The sequence below is a fragment of the Cryptotermes secundus genome, unplaced genomic scaffold (assembly GCF_002891405.2).
Source record: "Cryptotermes secundus unplaced genomic scaffold, Csec_1.0 scaffold47, whole genome shotgun sequence".
Taxonomy (NCBI): Eukaryota; Metazoa; Arthropoda; class Insecta; order Blattodea; family Kalotermitidae; genus Cryptotermes; species Cryptotermes secundus.
The window spans coordinates 2,031,988-2,052,846 of NW_019721002.1; the positions used below are offsets into that span (position 1 = coordinate 2,031,988).

At 40.1% G+C, this 20,859-nt stretch overlaps 2 protein-coding genes across 4 annotated transcripts in view; one reads left to right on the forward strand and one right to left on the reverse strand.

The window, feature by feature from the left end:
• The first annotated feature begins 386 nt into the window (after positions 1 to 386).
• LOC111874308 (tRNA-splicing endonuclease subunit Sen15) lies at positions 387 to 2,561 on the forward strand. Its single transcript, XM_023869698.2, has 4 exons — positions 387 to 543; positions 640 to 721; positions 1,304 to 1,499; positions 1,894 to 2,561. Exons 1-4 carry the CDS (start codon positions 517 to 519, stop codon positions 2,300 to 2,302), a joined length of 714 nt encoding a protein of 237 aa, XP_023725466.1. The 5' UTR covers positions 387 to 516; the 3' UTR covers positions 2,303 to 2,561.
• Positions 2,562 to 8,887: 6,326 nt separating this feature from the next.
• The window catches only part of LOC111874475 (serine/threonine-protein kinase N), an 81,859-nt gene continuing 69,887 nt past the window's right edge, over positions 8,888 to 20,859 (reverse strand). For all 3 annotated transcript variants that reach the window (XM_023870014.2, XM_023870024.2, XM_023870005.2), the window contains 7 exons: positions 17,526 to 17,684; positions 16,000 to 16,179; positions 14,710 to 14,861; positions 14,162 to 14,381; positions 13,035 to 13,142; positions 12,241 to 12,381; positions 8,888 to 10,985 (listed from right to left, as the gene is read on the reverse strand). In XM_023870014.2, coding sequence (XP_023725782.1) covers positions 10,842 to 10,985; positions 12,241 to 12,381; positions 13,035 to 13,142; positions 14,162 to 14,381; positions 14,710 to 14,861; positions 16,000 to 16,179; positions 17,526 to 17,684 — 1,104 coding nt within the window. In that variant the 3' untranslated portion in view covers positions 8,888 to 10,841. The remainder of the gene's footprint in view (positions 10,986 to 12,240; positions 12,382 to 13,034; positions 13,143 to 14,161; positions 14,382 to 14,709; positions 14,862 to 15,999; positions 16,180 to 17,525; positions 17,685 to 20,859) is intronic.

The following is a 20,859-nucleotide window of genomic DNA, read 5'->3' on the forward strand; positions in this document are numbered from 1 at the left end:
GATCTAGAAAAACCGAAGTGAACGGAGAAAGAAGTTCATGGAGCTAGGCCTAGGCCCACTGGGGCTGTAGTGCCAATGAAAAAAAAATGTCATAAACATTACTCACGACGCTCACGACCCTCACGACCTCTGAGTCACGTGGGGCGAGAAATATCTGTGTAACACCATTTGAATAGCCGTCATATTTTTAACATACTTTTTTATTTTGCGCTCCCAAGGCTTAGGCCGCTGGGTAGGTTAGAGCTTATTTCGGTTTCATTATTGAACCTGCAGTATATTTTTATATATTACCAAGTAGCTCTGTACTTTCAACACTGAATACATTTCTTGCAAACAGCAAGCCGAGAATAAAAGTGTCTAGCAGTTGGTCATCCTGCATACAAATTTATGAGTAGTTTGAGGCATGTATGGTGGTTGTGTTTTTAAATTTATGATATTGATATAAAGAAATTAATGTAGCTTATACATTAGTATAGTAGTGATTCAGAATTGATTAGCAAGAATCTGTACAAAAATATGACAACTTACATAACCCACCCAGTTGTACGTAAATCGGCTTTGCAATACATATTGTTTAATGTTTATCTAAAAATATAACCTCACATAACCAATTGTATAAAAATGTGTTTATAATTTCAGCAGCGAGACATGATCAATTTGGGATGCACAAATCAATTCAGTGTCGGAATTGCTTTTCAGGTTTATATGGACCTCTGTGAAGGTATGTGGAATTTTAGAAATCTATTACACTGGGATATCAAGTTTATTATTGTTTAGAACGTATTAATTGTAACCAGAATGCCACCCTGCTTGGGCTACGATCCTATAGGCTGCCCTTAACTCTATCGATTTTTTCGTCATCTCAACAACTTTTCAATACAATAAAAATAAATAAATAAAATCACTAGCATATATAATCCATACTTGTCAAAAACGTGGGATATCCTACGAATTCAGCTGAATATACTTTTCAAATTAGGGCTGGTTTTTAGGTAACATAACTAGTTTCCAATTTAACAGTTTCTCTATTTCTTATGAGAAACCTGTATCTAACACAAATTTCACCTTACATTAAACATTTTAAGATCACAGCTGTCATATTGATGAAGGACTGGGTGTAGTTATGCTTGGGGATTAGAAATTGAGGCATAATTGACAATTTACCATTTTAGTGACATGAAGTACATGCACTTGGAGTAGCTGATTCAGCTGATCCAGATCTGTTCAGAATTATCACAGAAGTAACTGTGACCACAACTGTACGTATGCACTGTTGCCTTTGTATGATGCTCTATGTATTTAGTTCAGGCACTGCACGATGTCAAGTACTTGTACAACCGTGAACTTGATTTGCTGTACCTGATGGGCAAAGATGGGAGAGGCTCACAGTCTGCTTCAAGAACGGAGATATTTCTTCCACTTTCAACTGTTTGTGAAATCACCCCTGCATGGATACAGAAAGTGCAAGATACACTTTGTGCTGACCAAGAAGAGAAAGGGTAATTAAGACAAAATATAATAATATGCATACACTGCACTGGAGTAAAATTTAGGGGATCTGGTATTTGCAATATGTATTCATTGATGGCATTCTTATTTAGTTAAGGTATTTACTTCAAGGTCTTCTGGGTTGTGAGACTGTTGTTTGGTAGGTAGGTACCAGTGTTGCCTCCTCCTCACTTTCCCACCTTGAAGTGACAACATTCCTTTTTCAAGCCAGTTCCTGAATAGTGACACCTGAAAGTTTAAGGGCTGCACATATTAGGACCCTGTAACTATCTTCTGTCCTTTTGCAGAACAAATTAATGAAATAAAAATGAAGTACATATCCTGCTTGATATTGTAATAATTGGGATATTTTGCCTTTATCAACCAAACATGGTACTATTTCAGGATAACATTAGCCATGAAGGAGCATGACTCCACAGTGGTCTACTATCGCCTGACACAAGGCTTACTACCACCAGACTCTCCAGAAACTAAACATCGAAAGAAACAGCTTGATGAGCAGAAACGTTTTATTGAAGGGGAAATATGCAGAATGCGACATAAATTGACAGAGAGAGCTCATAATGCTGGGTCTCTTGGAGAGGCAAAGACATTTATAGGTAATGAACAAGAAACAGCTCACTCCGCAAGCACTACTGCTGTAGATGGAGAGCATCGGATGAGCACCAGGGAGGATACTGGGCACCAGCCACACACGAGCACTGGAGTCACAGAGGAAAGTACACAGGTAGCAAAAGAATATCCCGATGACAGTTCTTCAGGCAGAACCTTGGCAGTGCAGCAGCAAGACTAAGACCAGGTGTTGTGCATATCGCCACAAAAATGGTCTCGTTAACAGCTGGGTCCAGCAAGTTGTTGTCAGTCAGTTGCCAGTTTATCTTTCATTTCATCCAGGCAAATGCTGAACAAGAAGTGTGAAACAGACCACACCTTCTTCCTTCTTGTTCCATTCTATTGCTCAGCATTCAGTCATCCTCTCATATCATTAAACACTAGTCACTGCAGTTGAAACATCATCATTAAATCTACAAATAAAGTTAATTTGCAAATGAGATTGGATGTTCTAGGATGACGCCACTTCCATCTTTAAGGTAGAAGAGTGAAGATGGAGAGGAAGTTCCTCTGAAACTTACTGTCTGTGAGAGTACACAGTGTCACACCCCACAAGACAGTAATGTTAAAAATGATACCCTTTATATACACAGTGGAACTCCCACCTAATGTTTTTCAATATAAAGTTTTCACTCATTTATTTTACAGTTTCAGTGATCCCAAGTCTTTCAGTTCAGTGTCTAATTCCTGAGCCTCAGATGGGGTTGTCACTGCATATACAGGGTGTCCCAGGAGGAATGGACCAAACTTCGGGATGGTGTTCCTTATGTTAAAGTATGCCGATATAACCCAAAACACCTATGTCCAAAGTTGAACGGTTACGGAGATAATGGCCCAAGAAAAGTGTGGTCTTCTGGAAGTTCCACGCACTGTACCTCTCAGCTGAGAGGCCTTATCTGTGTTTGTCCTTGAGTGCCGTGATTCACCCTAGCCGTACTTATGTAGTTGGCTTTATCAGAACTCGCAGTCAGCACGTTACGTCAGCGCTTGCCATTCATGTGTCATGTATAGTGCTTGGAAACCCTGAGGACAATTATGATATGGCGAGCAGGTATTTTGTACTTCAGTTTTATGGCTTCATGTCACTCACAAGTTAGTTTGATGTTACGTACATTATTAACATTACAGAATCCACATATTCCTGCCAGTTTTAATATGTATTTTGTAATCAACAAGTGTGTAACCCCGGTCAAAGTTTGACACTTCTCGGGCCATTATCTCCGTAACCGTTCAACTTTGGACATAGGTGTTTTGGGTTATATCGGCATACTTTAACATAAGGAACACCCTCCCGAAGTTTGGTCCATTCCTCCTGGGACACCTGTATACATATATCTGTGGGATGTGACATCCCACAAGCCAGAAATATTAATTGCAATACTGTTTCTCAAGATATCTGCCCTCCCCCTCCAAGTATTGGATCGTGAGACATGCATAACTTTTCCTGGCCCACTTTACCTACAGTAAAGAATTTTTCTCTGACAATATTCACCACGTGTAGCAGTTCCCAATTCGAGTCCTTACCATTTTGGAAATTAAGTGCATTTAAATGTCACCCATCTGTCCTTTAATGATGCCGGGCCCAGTGGGCAGTGCAGACATATCATCATAACAATGCAATGCATAGTCAGTAAAGGTTAGTTCTAAGTCTCACCATACAACTATCAGGAGGTACTCTGTTATTACAAGGTTGATCTACACATGAATGTACCTTAAATTACAGGGTGAATCATATAGAACTGGCCCGATGAATTTTCTAATATTCCGCAGGTGATGCATATAACTGCTCACAATTACGACATAATAATCCGTGGGCCGTGCTGAGTCGAATGGTGTGCACATGATCCAGCAAGTGGCAGCCCTTATGCTGCAAGGTCAAGGACAATGCCAAAACGTGTCTGCAGTGGGCAGGCGACAGTAATGAAGTACACTGTTGAACAGCGAGTGTTTCTAATGCCTACTTGAAAACAGCGGACACTTTCAATACCCGCTCTGATCACAGCACACAATCCAAGATAAGATATGTGTAAATTACTTTAATATCTGTATGGTGTATTTTATATTACACCTCATTTCGTCAGGCCGGTTCTATATGAATCACCCTGGAGTATTAATATGTTAGCACGATCGCTTATCAGTCCAAGAACCTCCCCTTGTAAATGTAAGTAAATCATCACTTGAGCTGGAACAACACAGTCAGTACAGCAACTGGCTGCAGGCTGGATGGCTGAGGGGTTGGAGTTCAAGTCCTGGTAGGGACAAAAGTTTTCTTCTCTCTACTTCAGCCAGCCTGGCTCCAGGGCCCACCCAGCAGCTGACCATTCACCTCCAACCTAGTGCCTAGGTGAAAAATATGTTGATCTGTGCACATACACCCCCTCCTTCCAAGTCATAAAAATCCCACACTTTCTACACACTAAGAAACTTACGGTGATTACAAAGGAAGTCTGGATCTTGGGACAGGGATCTTGCAGTGATCTAGCAACACTGCACCTCATGCTATCTGAATGTACTGCTGTTGCATACACCAAAGGGAAATGAGATCATGTTATGTGAATCACATGTACTTCTCCATTTTATTAATAAAAGATAGTGTGTTCATATAAAGCAAGTCTGAAATCCTGTATGAAGTCACAGTCCACTGAAGTTGCAAAGTTAATCACAATCTTCCATACAGATTTCACAAGACAAGCAGCATGTTGCTGTTATTTTAAAATCTTATGTATTGTCAATAAAATATTTCACTGTGTCAAAAAAATGTCACCCAGTACTGTACTATGATACAATGTTTGCCCTAATTTGCATGTTCAAAGCAAAAGCTGCCTTTATCATGGTAGGAGACTGCAATGACACAAGGGGAAGTGTCCATCACTGGAAGTATTAGTCACATCTTTACTGAAATGAGAACAGCTGTCGTACTCCACCAATACTTTGTGAAATGCTGGTATCAGACTGCAAGACCGCACAGAATCAGTTACAAACACTAACACTTTCTGTAATGTGACAAGGTCTGAGCAAAGAACGTCATGACACTTGAGATAATGTGCTCGAGACCAGACAGACTAAGAACATACAGCATACCCTTAACAGGCACATTTGCCACTGGGAACTGTAGATGACATGGCAACATCTATGCTTAAGTATTTATGCGCTAATGTTGTAAATGTTTCAATTATATGAACTTCCCAGCATTTAATAGAACCTGAAGGTTCATTACCACGTTCACAAGAACCCTTCACAGATCCCTACTTGAACCACATTGATCCAGTCCATACCATCCCATCTTATCTCTCTAGGGTCCATTTTAATATTGTCCACCCACCTACACCTTGGTCTTCCTAGTGGTCTCTTTCCTTCTGACTTTCCCACCAATATCCTGTATGCATTCCTCTTCTCCCCCATTAGTGCTACATACCCTGCCCATCTCATCCTCCCTGACTTGATCACTCTAATTATACTTGGAGAAGAGTACAGGTTATGAAGCTCCTCATTATGCAGTTTTCTCCCACTTCATCTCCCTTCGACCCAAACACCCTCAGCCTGTGTTCCTCCCTTAATGTCAGCGACCAAGTTTAACACCCATACAGAACCACAGGCAGAATTATAGTTTTGTATATTCTAATTTTTATTTTAAGATAGCATGCAAGAAGACAAAAGGTTCTGGACTGAATGGTAGCAACCATAACCCAAATTCAATTTCCTCCTGAATCAGGATTTGATCTGTTATATAATTCCCAAATATGTGAACTGTGCCACATTTTAAAAAATATCTGTTAGATATCTTCATATCATGATTTTGCCCTGCATTCTGGTGATGAGACAGTGACATATAATTTTCTCTGTGTTCACTACTAGACCAACCTTCTTACTAATGTCAATTAAAGTCTGTGTTTTTCTTTATGATATCTATATTATCACGCAGTGAATTCACATCATCAGCATAGACCAACAGCTGATGTGTCCCATTTAATTTCAGTCCCACCTGGTTTTCCTGGACCTTCCCAGTGGCATATTCTAAGGCAAAGTTGAAAAACACTGGCAACAAAGCATCTCCCTGTTTTAGACCATTCTGGATAGGAAAATTAACCCACACAGTCTTTACTACACATTTCATTTAAGCACATTTTCACAGCCTAAGTAGTTCCATCGGTAACCCAGACTCTATCAGAATATTGTAGAATACTTCCCTCTTAACTGAATCACAGGCTTTCTTTAAGTCTACAAATATTTGATGTACTGTCTCATTTTTTCTTCATTATCTGATGAATGCAAAAGTTCTGATCAGTTTTAATTACATACAGGGTGTCCCAGGAGGAATGGACCAAACTTCGGGAGGGTGTTCCTTATGTTAAAGTATGCCGATATAACCCAAAACACCCATGTCCAAAGTTGAACGGTTATGGAGATAATGGCCCAAGAAAAGTGTGGTCTTCTGGCAGGTCCACGCATTGTACCTCTCAGCTGAGAGGCTTTATCTATGTTTGTCTTTGAGTGCCGTGATTCACCCTAGCCGTACGTATGTAGTTGGCTTTATCAGAACGCGCAGTCAGCACGTTACGTCAGCGCTTGCCATTCATGTGTCATGTATAGTGCTTGGAAACCCTAAGGACAATTATGACATGGCGAGCGAGTATTTTGTACTTCCATTTTATGGCTTCATGTCACTCACAAGTTAGTTTGATGTTACGTACATTATTAACATTACAGAATCCACATATTCCTCCCAGTTTTAATATGTATTTTGTAACCAACAAGTGTGCAACGCCGGTCAAAGTTTGACACTTCTCTGGCCATTATCTCCGTAACCGTTCAACTTTGGACATAGGTGTTTTGGGTTATATCGGCATACTTTAATATATGGAACACCCTCCCGAAGTTTGGTCCTTTCCTCCTGGGACACCCTGTATATGTGTGTGTGCATCTGTAAATTCAGGTGGAAGAACTGTTCGATCATTATCCAATAAAAAAGTCTTCAATAATCTTTGCATGTCTGGAAGACTTGTTCATTATTGAATACAAAACTTGGGGAAATTTATACAGTGTAACAATTCTAGGTTAATTATATTGAAAACTATAAGACTAACAGAAAATTTTCGTAAGGCATAAAATATGTTTCATTTTCCTCCACATCTGTATAAAGTTCTTTTCCTGCAATAAAAATTTAAGAATTTATGCTTGAGCTATGCACACAGATGCATATAGGTCTTTGTGTAAAGTGTCAGATTTTAACAAAAACTGGAATGCATTGACATTTTTGTGGCCCAGACCCCTCAACATGAAATTTCATGAAAATTTATTTAGTGGTTACCAAGTTGTTGCATACATTCAGATGAATGAAAGGAGCAATTTTAACAGGCTCTGTCAATATGTGTACAAAGCAAATGCTGCACTTACATTGCTTAAATCACACAAAGGTAACAATAATAACCATGCTGACGCTACTGCAACTGATCTGCAGCAAGTGTTGCCAATGCTGAGATATTCTAACGGCATCCAGTGCTGCACATAACATTGAAACAGGAAGTGCTGGGCCCCACCAATATTTAATGCCTTGAAGCATAACAAGTAGTATGATGCATTCAGTACAACATTAATCAGGTTTTTCAAAATCCCTGAAGTTGCTACATTTAAATATATTAATGGTGGACCTTGCTTCAAAGGCTTCACTGGTCGCAGTGCATGGGGGAAACCCACCCCCTCCATAATAATAATACCTCAAAGGCTCTTGTCTGGGCACACTTGTCTATAAAATTTACATCTATTTGCTTAGGGCACTTGATACATGTCATGTCTCTTTGACTTGTTTGAATATTACACAAATTATTCCTCCTACTACAAGAAATGAATATAGATTGTAGGCTTCTGGTTTCATTAACCCCTCAGTGTGGTATGAAGGGTGCTGCTTGTCATGGAGTGCCGAGCAGCGCTTTCATACTGCACTATCTGACTTGTTCTCCAGTCTAGTGAGTACATATGAAGCTATTAAGTTTTGCCTGAAGAAACCTCACAGATAAAGCTGCAAGCTTTAATAGTGACTATGTCATGATGAGCAGCACTCGGCACTGCACGACAAGGAGTTAATGCCCCGCAATCTTATAGGGGAATATCTCCAACTCGAGTTAAAACCCCAGAATCTTGTAGGTGGATACTTCAAGCAAACGGCAGTACACTGGTACCCACATTCTGAACTAGTTAGTATGAACATTTGCTGTCTGAGGAGACAATCATGTACATGTGCCATGGTATAAACTGTATGAACATTGGTGGGCTTTTCCAGGGAGATACAATGATTTATATCTTCACAGATTTCAAATGGTTCTCAAAACTCACATTTTTAGAATATGACCTTTACCATTCTGAATACTGTTTCCATCAGAATTTATGAGGACAAATAATAAATTATTAGAATATGGGGAACAGAAAAGCAACCCCCAAACTGAAGTCTGTGTATCAAAATAAGAGAACAAATAAAGACCCTTACAAAAAGAAATAAAGCATGATCCAAGCAATGGATATGAAATTTCTGAGATGAACTGAGGCAAAATCAAGGAAAGAATGAAAAAAAAAAAAAAAAAAAGNAACTATTTTTCTTCAAAAAAAAAATGATCTGTTAAGAAATTCAGACCACTCGTGCACGTCTGTGACATGGTGGGGCGGTTGGTAACACAGTTGATGTTCCAGCTGTATTCCGTATTGTGCAGTGTATTTATGGCCCTTGTTCAGGAGTCCAGAAAGGGGCTAAGGGACTATCAACTTCAAGGGCATGTACATTTCTTAAGTTTATTTTCTGTACGTCTTATATTTGTGACGGGTAAAATAGTGTTTTTATTACAAATGTGGGCCAACAAAATGTTTGCAGGAACACAGCTCCACTTGTAACATAGTCAATGGAAAATGAGAATTTCATGATACAGACATATTTAAGAACATGTCCCTTCCATAATACAAGGGAGTGCTGTACAGGTAACAGAAGGCGCCGCTGTCCTTACCAGACATGTTACAATAAAACCCATTAGCTTCACAGCCAATTCTATGTTGTATCATTTTGTTGATACTTATGAGAAATTATGCAGCACCAATGATTTAATGTTTAAACAAACCCAAAAGTCACATTACTAACATCAATTCTGTGGATCATGAGACAACTACTGTCAAACAAGCTGTGAATGCAGTCCCCCTCCCACTGCAATCTCCAGATTTTTACAAATCAACATTCTGGGTCCTCCTTTTGTTACAGTGTGATATCCTACATTCATACAATATTCTGCACTTGGTCTGGATTAGCACCATGCATGCCTGAAGCCAATCACAGCAGCTGCCAGCCATGAGTGATACACACAACTTGTAATACAAATGGTACTGATGTAGGAAGGAGCACTTATATACTTTACAACTTTCTTCTCACTCACAGTTATGAAATATGTACACATACAGTTCTATTATAAAATAAAACTTAAAATAAATATATACACCTATATGCCTTTATATGAAGCAATCTTTAATATGTACAGTACTTGTAAATTTCCAGTCCACTGTCATGAGGGGAGCATCCACTGGAAGGTCAATGGTATAAATTCAGAGAGTCTTCGCCACAAGTTCCCATCATTCCCACTTCTACATTTTGTGTACAGGGCAGACAAACATTACACCACCTATTACATACCACTCAAAGCACCAATAATCATACAAATTAGAAAGAGAGAAAGAATCTCTTCCCATACTGCTACGAGTTGAGAGACGAGATCCTGCTGCCATCTTGAGAAAGCCCACAGAGCTCTCCAACAAATTCTCAGTCTTCAACTGGTGGCTGCAAAGAGTCACTGCTAAGTTCTACAGATTTGAGCACTAGATAATTACTTTGCAACTACTGCCTTAAGTCGAGGAATTAAATGTTACAAATGAATAAAAAACTGTACTTTCTTTATCTGCACTGGATGCAGGTTTTGCTTCCTACTAGCTCAAGCCACAGCAGGTGGAGGACTGATGGGGGAAGAAAAGAAAAAAACAAGTATCAGAAAGGTAGTTAATTTTTTTGATATTATTTAAAAATAAATTATCACCATGGAACTAATACTGCTCATGACACAGTATTAGGTCAGTAAATGCTGATCTAAAATATTATTCTTTTCATGGTGATACTTTCCATTATGTTGTAGTTGATGTATGCTGCCAATGACTGATCAGATTGATTTATTGCTAGATTGCCGTGGAACACATTTATCTCTGCACTGCAACGGCAGGAATCAGCGCAGCACACCATTCCTCTAAGTATAGAAAACTGTAAAGTGACAATTCATTTAAAACAGTTTTGCATTACCTGTTTTCCATTTACAAAAGAAATAAAAACTGTTCCAAAACATGGGATTATCAAAATATCTATATTCTGCTGTAATAATAATTATTTAAAATACTACAGGAGGACCCAGAGGGATTCATAAAAACAATATCAACAGGGTAAGCAGCATACATTCAGTCCGCAAACACACTATGCAGCATTCAAGATTAAAAACTGTTTCCTGTAATAAGAGTTTTAAATATTCCTCAGTGTAGTTTCCTGTCAGACTCTAACCAGGCATTCTGAATCTACAGTATACCTGATCGCTTGCACAGCATGTGTGGCACACCTCGACTGCATCGTTCGCAACACTGACAGGTTACAAACGAAATATTGCACATGGCACAGACTGGTATCACTTCCCTGCGTGGGACCCCATCTGATGTCAGCACCAGTCTGCCATGTATGTGAAGTCCCTGAACAAGTTCTGCTCCTCGTCAGTCAAGGGTCTTGGTTCTTTCGGTGGTGTTAACTGCGGCTTCTCTGAGGTGAACTCCTCGTCAAAGTTGCTAACATCTTCCACAGAATGCTGACAACAAGAAAATTCTCTGAGAAACATTTCATCTGTAATACACTTCTCACAACCATTACCCATAGCTCTCTGCAGCATGCAGCAAATTTAAAGAATATTCACAAATTCAGCGCCTGTCAATGGTGTCTAGGGAAATAATCACCACTTATGAAGCACACAATATGGGCAAAATGCGGATCTGAAAGTTAAAGCAGCAGGTGCATACAGGTATCATTGTCTCAAGGCATCAAAGGCTCTTATCATGCTTCAATGGTTCATCAGCAACGAGAAAATGTAACCCACTGCGGACTGGATGGGTGACTGCTAATCTCATCTCTTGAATCTAACTCACTGTGGACTGGATTCTAATGTAAGGACTGGCAGAAGATACAGGAGTCCTAAATTATTCTGCACTTGAACACTGAGCGTGCAATGGCTCACAAATATTTATACTATCACAGTATAATCTCTATAATGGAAATATAACCTGTCTTTTTTATAAACACAGGCGAAATAATGGCATCTTGCTATTAAACTAAAGCGTTCCTGTTACAACCATCATTATTAGTAACTACAGACCTATGTCACTCATCTCGGCTACTTTTACCTCCAACAGATCCACTACCTTCAAGTGAAAATGCAGTGTTCAATATTAGAGGAAATAAATACCATCACTGTAGCTATGTGACATTTTTATCTAATTCTGATGGAATCTGAATGTTAAAATTTTACCAGGTTGTGCTCCGTTTAATATTAACCCTGCCATCATCATCAGCTGTGTCACAGAGGGAGGACCTCTGAAAATATGGCGCTGAGAATATCTGTATCCAAGACAGAGGAAGTACAGGAGGATGTAGAAACTGTTTAATGTGAAACTTTTTTATAATCTGTACCCTTCACCAAATACAGAAAAACTCCCATTTAATGTACCTAAATATAAGGTTTTCCCTCATCTGAAGTTCAATCTCAATGATACCAAGTCAACAGTCGTCATTAGTGTTCAAATCCGTCGCACCCCAAGGAAACCTTACTTAGGGGGTTCACTGTATTATTAGCTGAAGAGGATGTGATGAGCAGGGAGCTCACATAGGAGAAATATGTGTACAAAACCTTTGACAGGATACTTAGAAGAGACAGCCTGGAAGACAATTAAATGGGATCATGATATAGAAATGGCTCTCAGAGAAACAGGGTGGAATTATGTGGATTCACTCATCTGGAGCTCAGCACAGAATGTTTTGCAGGGCATACAATTATATCCATGAAGACTTACCACTGTAGGAACAAATGGAGGCTTGACACGGCGCAATAGTAGTTCATCCCACTGAATGGTGCGAAAAAATGCCTGCTTCTTAACATCTTCAGCATCACGTTCACTTGAGCCCAAACGACGCTCAGGATTCTTACGAAGCAGCTGGAAGAAGCAGACAGGAATTCCAGTCACAAGAACAGGATACAGGATCAGGTACGAGTGACAGCTGTGGAATCTGAATAAGCAGAGTCCTCTGGTTTACCAAACGTTAACTAAGGCAGTGTGTTACAAATGAGACGGAAATGCACTGCTTGTACAAGGGGAACAGTGCAGGAAGCTTCTGTCCCTGTGGCACTGTCTCCCTCCATCAAAACAGAACTTCATTACCAACTGCTGTACACAGGCGAAACCTACCAGACTCTACAAGAACCACTAGAACTGACCGCCTGCTACTTTCAAGGAACTGCCACATACTCTCACCAATGTGTACAGTAGTCAAGACTGTTGAAGTAATATGCAAGTAGTACAGCAGAACTTTTGGGTGCAATTTTAGACCTCATTCCCAGTATTTTATTTTCTTAAATGAGGTCAGTAAACTTTCATTTCTTAATCCGAATGCTATTCCTCCATGGGGGGTTTAGGTATCATATACTGAGATACTGACAGGAAAAGCACATGCCAGGCAAACAGGTGTATCTGCCTGTTTTGTGTAACTTCTGCAATGCCAACTTTTTCATTATTTCAAGTTTGGGCCTATACAGCTGCTTGAGAACAGTGTCTAGGCCTCACACATAGATAAAGGTCACTGTACGTACCCGCCTCATGATGGCAATCGCTTCCAATGACAGAAATCGAGGATACCGGACTTCATCATTTACAATTGAGTCAAAAACTTCTTCCTCATCATCACCTGGGAAAGGAGACTGAAAAGAAGCAGGGAAAAATCAATATTTATTGTTCAACGTGAAAAGTGTGAAGAGGTGAAAAATTATGCCTTCTTCTTCCTCCATGCTGCAGTCTCACACTTCTATCCTTTTCCATGATGTGTAATTTCCACTTCTCAGCATAGTAATAAACTAGTGAAAGTAGAAATCACATACAGCAAGAATGCTGGGACGAAGAAAAAATTGAGTACAGTTTATAATATAAAGGGATCAAACATTACTGCAAACAAATAAGCCATTAAAACAGATCACAACAGCTTTCTCCCCCAAACTCACCGCATGTGAACAACTTCTTTCCTCACTCCACACAGCATATTAATCCCTGTCATAAACTCTCTTATTCAATATCATATTGCAATGTATTTAGTAACTACAGACAGGGTTTGGATTGGCAGCGGGCATGCCACAATATAATTTTGAGAGTTGAGACTGCATCATAAAGAGGTTACAAAATCCATGATTTATTTCAATCGTCTTCCAGTGCATACACTCATCTATCTCCTCCTCTCACTCGCACTACATGTTTCGGCACAAAAGTGCCATCTTCAGGTGCTTATTCAATTTACGCTAAACTAGTTCATTGCATGCCTTGTCTTCATATTAAAATAACTAAAATATATATTTATCATATATATTGATAAATGTTAAATGTTAAAAATATTAAAATTGTTCAGGAATTTTTTCTTCCCTACGTCGTATCTCACTACGCGAGTCACACCTATTTTAATATTTTTAACATTTAACATTTATCAATATATATGATAAATATATATTTCAGTTATTTTAATATGAAGACAAGGCATGCAATGAACTAGTTTAGCGTAAATTGAATAAGCACCTGAAGATGGCACTTTTGTGCCGAAACATGTAGTGCGAGTGAGAGGAGGAGATAGATGAGTGTATGCACTGGAAGATGATTGAAATAAATCATGGACTTAAATCAGTGCAACAGGACACTAAAATATAACAAGGTTACAAAATTGTTGTGAAGTATCTACCTCTCCAACAAGCATCTCAAAAATGAGAACACCAAGGCCCCACCAGTCCACAGCACGCGTGTATGAAGTTTCAGTCAACACTTCTGGTGCTAGAAACTCAGGTGTGCCACAGAAGGTTCCAGTTCTATCCCCGAAGTCCATGCCTTCCTTGCACAGGCCAAAATCAGCGATCTTCACATATCCCTCTGTGTCCAGCAGCAGGTTATCCAGTTTCAAATCCCTGCAAGCACAGAACATGTCCTGTTAGAATCAGTATTACAGTACAGTACAGTAAAATGTACACAAATTATTTTTATAATGAGCTCTTGTTACATCTACATTAACCCTTAGCTGTACTGATAAGGGATTAAATTTCCAGTGCTACAGGCCTGAGTAGCAGGAATCTTCCTGGGGGTAAAGTGCGACCGGTGTGTAAGGCTGACAACCTTACCGCCACCTGTGAGCCAACTTGCCTAGAGAAAATGTGCGAGCCTCGTTGTCTCACAACCCCATGGGTCTTCACATCCTGTTACAAGGATTGCGTTACCTTTGCCACTTGGCTGACTCACCGGTAGATAATCTTACTCTCGTGCAAGTACTGTAGGCCCAGCACAACACAAGCAGCATAGAACACAGCTCGTGGCTCCGTGAACACATCAGCGTGGATGTGCATCATGAGGTCCCCACCAGCGGCATACTCCATCACAAAGCAAACATGTGCCTGCAAACAAACCAGATGAAGGGGAGGCTGGCTTCTGGGATGTGACACCGTGTAGTCTGGTAAGCATGTTCACCAGACTGCATGGCATCACAGTACTCTTCAGAACAGGCTTCATGTATACAAACGTAACTTCCTTGCAGCATTCACAAGAGATGCATGCATGCGTGTATATACAGGTCACACTTCTTGCCCAAAGTTTCAGTCCAGAAACATGGGTGTAACCTGCTTGCAAGCGCACCTGTGCGTGTAAAAATGAACATGCACGTATGCACACAGATTTAACACTTAAATGCCCAAAAGAGTGCCACGTTGCTTATAACACAAATGAACCCCATAATTTTGAGGGAAAAGTTGGAGAAAGGGAATGGACAAGAAATATTATGCTATTATGCTTCACGGTATCCGTTGCGGACACTGTCTACAGGAATGTTTCTCTAACTGTGGTCCACTGTGGTCTGTGGTATTATAAGACAATGTGATTATAAAATAATTTCAATTAAGAATTGTGGTAAATCATGCTTCAAAATCATTACTTTAAGTTGAAGGACAGAGAAAAGTGGTTTACTGCAACTTCAACTATAATTTTTCTTCTATTCGCAGCAAAAAGGGCAAATACATGCCCTTTGCAGCTAAGGGGAATGTTATTTTAGCTGAGCGGTCTGAGCACGTACTGACAACCCCCATACAAGTCCACAATTGCCAAAACTTGAGAAACAATAGTGCAGAGGATATGTCAAGAGTGTATAAAACAGGTGCTCAGTAGTTTGGGCAGTAGCACTTCCCTACTGGACAGAACCATGCTCCACACCGTTACCCCTAATTCTGTTGTGACATTTATATACCAGGCTGCATCCTCATTCCATCTCACCCTGAATATGGCAACTGGAATGTAGGCTGAAACAACTAAACTCCAAAAGCCAAAATTAAACCTCAATCTAAATCTGGGTCAAGGAAAGAATGAACACATCTGCCTATCAGCTATTTCTCCTGTGTGTGTCTTAGCCCAATCCCACCAGGTGTCATCTATACTAAGGTTATGGTTCTGCTTCTCTCTGTGCACTCTCGGTTTGTTCTTGTGGCCAACTCCAACCCGTGCCACTCATATTCATTCTTTCCCTGATCCAGGTACAGTACTAACCTCTGTCTGGAAGCAAGCAAACAAGTTAACTAGGAACGGGTGCCGCATGGTGTTGGCAACTTCGAAGATGCGTTTCTCTGACAGCAGTGATTCCACTTCATCTCGGGCAATGATGTCACCTTTCTTCAGTGCCTTGATGGCAAAGTACTCACCAGTGTTGCGATACTGTGTCAGGATCACCTGCACAATCACAATGCGCATGACACCACTCAAACAAACACACAACTGTGGATACGTTACATCTGACAATGTAGATTGTCTAGATTAACTAGAGTGATGCGAGGCAACTGAGATGTGTTGCAATGTTCTCATTGGAATTCAGTTTTATTTGTGGCTGAAGTAAAAGTTTTACAGCTGCTTCAGTAAAACTGCTGGAAAAATTCATCCTTTGGGGGGAGGGGCGCGCAGTTAACCTCGTAACGAGCACTGGGCCTTCCATACCCAAACACAAATCATTAGAATCTCCAAAACTGAGAACACAAATGCAAATAACAGGGGCTAAAATGACATTTGCCTGATTTTCTGCTGCCATAGCATTTACCAGCCCCCATCATATGATGTTAAAGCCTACATAAGACACTATGTTGCACACTGCTAGGTGACTACTATGTTCAGCCATTCATCCTTGCCACAGACGAGGTGCTTATGGTGCTCCACATGGGATTTATGGCACACAAAGTGGCACTGGAGTATGCATTTCTCTCAGTACTTCACTTTTTCCATGCCAATTATTGTCCTACCTGTGCTCCATACTCATCTATCGTCTGGGGCTGGTGCAGCAGGAACACTTGTGAGTGCAGTAGCAAGGGACTCACATTCACACGACTCCAAGAATAAAGCGTTCCTCTCACAAATCGCAGAATACAATGCAGTGTCACAACCCTGACAAGCACGATGTGTACATAAGATCTAAAGACATTCTCTCATTAAACATCGGACCAGTCAACCCAGCCTTGGACATCTCTCCCATCTGGACTCCTGTAATCACAGCAGAAGGGGGGAGGCACATGCACGCGAAAGGAGAAAAAAAAAAACTCTGTCCAGTACAGATTGAGTGGGATAAATCTGTTTTTCTTGTGTTGGTACCATACGGAGAATTTTGTCTCTCCAGTGATGATTTTTATCTTGATAGTTCTCTGGTGCAAGGCCTCATACATGTAGTTTCTTTAACATTTTAATGTTTTGTCTTAACTCTCGTAAATGATTTGTGCTGTGCTTGGCTTGTATACCCTGTCTTGGTGCTGGTACAGGTGTCCACATACAGAGGCTAGCTCTACCGACTTTGCCAAACTGAGAAGGTTTCACAGGAAAGCAGAGATAGAAGGCAGTATCTGAAACGTTATGTTTTGAAATATAAACAGGCCAGTGTTCTAGATAAAAACTGGATGAAGGACAATGTCCAGAAACATATTTGTTCTAATAATGTGTATATATTAATACGATGCCATGTGCAAAGGCTGAGAAATGCAGTTCTGTACAAATCTTCAGCCTTGAACTTGTCACAATATTCAGCTGTTTATATTCACCTTGCCAAAGTGCCCTCGCCCCAGTACACTAAGTAAACGGAAGTTGTCCATGGACATGCCAGAGAACTGTGAATGTCTCCGTGACTCATATGCACTGTCTCGGTACTCCAGTCCACGACCAGATGGGCGCCGCACTACTTCTACCTGTTCATACACAACCTGCCAAATATATTTGAAGTCTGTTAGCTCATATTGTACAATGTGATTCATTTAAGGCTGTATCCTAATAATATAATGACATCTCTTAAAACATGGTCAAGAGGACTGGTGTTAAATTCGGAACAATGGACAACACTTCCAACATGATTTGTGAACATTCATTTATGTTTTATGTTGAAAAAGACATGAAGTACAGTGTTATGTATTTTAAGAATAGTTTAAAACCGAATATTCTGCATATTGCAAAACTACCATTCCCTTCTCTACTGCAAGATCCTTATGCTTAAGGCCCACAACATGTCTTAAGCATATGAGCAGGGCAGATGGTAAATTATACAATACCTGGCCAGGCCAAAACACAAACACCCTTCACACGGACATCCTGCACTTGTACTCCCAGAAGGGATCTTACTGAACATAGTATAGTACTTCTGCTAACTTAAATGTGTAAGCCATTCAATTCCACAAGCTCCTTCATGCCATATCAAACAGTTTAAGTGAAACTCTAAACTTGTACTCAAATGTTCATTATATTTTAACATTTAAAATCCCATGCCTGTAATGGTATGGGCACCTGCAATGTAGTACACCTGTTGCAGCCCCACCATTATGGGTGTGAACCTTATAAACGTCCACAATTCACAGTTTTACCTGATGATGGAAGTGGAGCCCACTTCCAGAAATGTGTTTCTGTGCCCTGTACATCTGTCAGTGACAAGACAATTACAGCCCATTTCCTCTCCCGCACTGTCAACACCAACCCAGGTACAGCAGGTGGAACACAACAACCAGCAAGGAAGAAATGAAGTTAACAGACCCATCCACATGCCAGACACCATTCCACACTCAGAAGACATGTCCCTCTAAAGGCATGACTTATGTCTGTAGGACATGAACATTGTTAAACTTCCCATATGCAAAAAGGAACAAAACCTGATCTAGGGACCACGTGCATTAACCTTAACGACAGTGCATCACATGGCACATGTGCCCAGTCCAGAAGGCTGATAATCACCTCTCTCTCAATTCTAATACAGCCTCCTTTGCCCCAATTAAGAGGCAGTCCCCAGCCCCTGAAGTATCAAAAGATTTAAACCCCCATTTTCCTTGACGATAAACTGTTCCCCCTCGAGCTAAAATCAGCTTCCCAATGTTACTGATAAAATATTTAAAATCCCTTATTTATGGATGGAAAATGTTTATAGCAACTGGCATTTTTCACCTGCTTTTCTTTAATTTGTGCTTTATCTGTCACCCAATAAGTATGCTTCTAGGTTCACTACATCTCCTTGTTCATCAAAATGTGCAGTGTCACAAACATAAGCTTCTACAGTGACGGCCAGGCGCACAAACATAAGCTTCTACAGTGACGGCCAGGCGCACAAACATAAGCTTCTTCAGTGAGGGCCAGGCGCACAAACATAAGCTTCTACAGTGACGGCCAGGCGCACAAACATAAGCTTCTTCAGCGAGGGCCAGGCGCACAAACATAAGCTTCTACAGTGACGGCCAGGCGCACAAACATAAGCTTCTACAGTGACGGCCAGGCGCACAAAAATAAGCTTCTTCAGTGAGGGCCAGGCACACCGGTAATTGACTAGCTGAACACATTCCTTTTGCATATGGTAATCATGGATGAGATTTCAGTAACTTTACAATGCAAATCTTCTGAGTTTGGGATGGCCATAATAAATCAATTTTGGTCCAACATTTCTGTGCAATTTCCACAAAAACACAGAGCTAAAAGACACATTCTAAGTAAAGGAGGATAGATTACAGAAGGCTATTCAACTACAATATATATATATACATATATTAAAAATGAGTTACGGGTTCTGCAGATTAAACACAGTTTACAGTTCTGACAAATGTACACCAAAACGAAGTAGACATGTCAGTGTCAACCTGTCAGGGGTGAAGCGCAGTGAAGGTTATTGAATCTCCAAGCAATCCAGAATTCTCATCTAACTGGCAGAAATTTTCGAGGAAATTTACCATTTTTATGAAGTTATTAAAAATAAAATTTGTGATGTGAAAATGTTCATCTGCCATGTGGTAGTTCTCCCAGCCGCCAACAGTTGTCCTCCCTGATGCAGGTGCCATTACAGTAAAGGCTAATTGAATTTGTGATCATTTTACAGTATATGTATGTGGTCTCTTCAAAAAGTTTCAGAACTTCTGAAATAGCGCGCCAACTCGACGTCTTAGCAACTTCAGGTAAGTTATGCTGCCTAGTGGCGTGCTTCCTCATTATCATCTTTGCCATGTCATCACTAGGGACCAGATTTTAATGCAAATGCATATTTCTTTCTTGCAACCAGAGAGTATGCTTGTTTGGATATATGTATGAATTACTTCATTTCTTAAATTTTGGACATGATTTGATGGTGCATATAAATGCATATTTTGCATGTTTTATGAATAAGCATCTATTTTCGAAGATCTCTATTTATACTGCATATTTCCCTTTTAAAATGTTTATCATATATATTTTTTAATTTTATGTTTTTAATTATGGTCGTGTGTATACAATTTTTCTTTTCCGCGATAGAATATGTTGCATATCTGACTCAACATTTCGTCATGATTCATGTTTCTGATGCAATACCCAGGACGGGACTTCCTCGATCCCTGTACTCGTAACTTGCCTCATCCGCGTACCCTCAAAGTGGCCGCGAAGATATTAGCCGGAAGCGTCCACATGTAGCAGCTATCAATGTAATACTATTCAACCGATAAGGGACTTCACTTATTTATTTCCGAAGTCTCCATGAGGTTCGTTACTCTTCTTCATTTCAAGCTGGGGCCATTCATATTAGTGGTGACTAGTGTGTAGTTACGTTTGTTTAGCGTTCTGCAGTCATGCCGAAAGTGAAAGTAAGTCAGAAAACTAAATTACAGATGTATCAGCGGGAGTTCGAAGGAGAGATGATAAGTACGGATAACGAAAGCGTGTGAGAAAACAGCTGGTTGTGAAAAACGCTTTCAAGTGCTTCAGCATTTGAACACTAATATACGCAAAGAGAATATTAAAACTAAACCCACGAAAAGTGCACCTGTTCAAAAATTGCGTAGTGAATTTTCTAATAATAGTTTTTCAGTTTTCCTTTGATTTATGCGAAGCCTTTTTAGCGGCGGATATTCCGCTGTGGAAACTAACTAATCCTACTCTGAG

Excerpts from the sequence above, each read along its gene's own strand:
- LOC111874308 (XM_023869698.2), top strand. The coding sequence starts at position 517 with ATGACAACTTACATAACCCACCCAGTT. Across the intron at positions 544-639 it reads CTTACATAACCCACCCAGTT|CAGCGAGACATGATCAATTT; the intron begins GTACGTAAATCG and ends TTATAATTTCAG. Across the intron at positions 1,500-1,893 it reads GCTGACCAAGAAGAGAAAGG|GATAACATTAGCCATGAAGG; the intron begins GTAATTAAGACA and ends GTACTATTTCAG.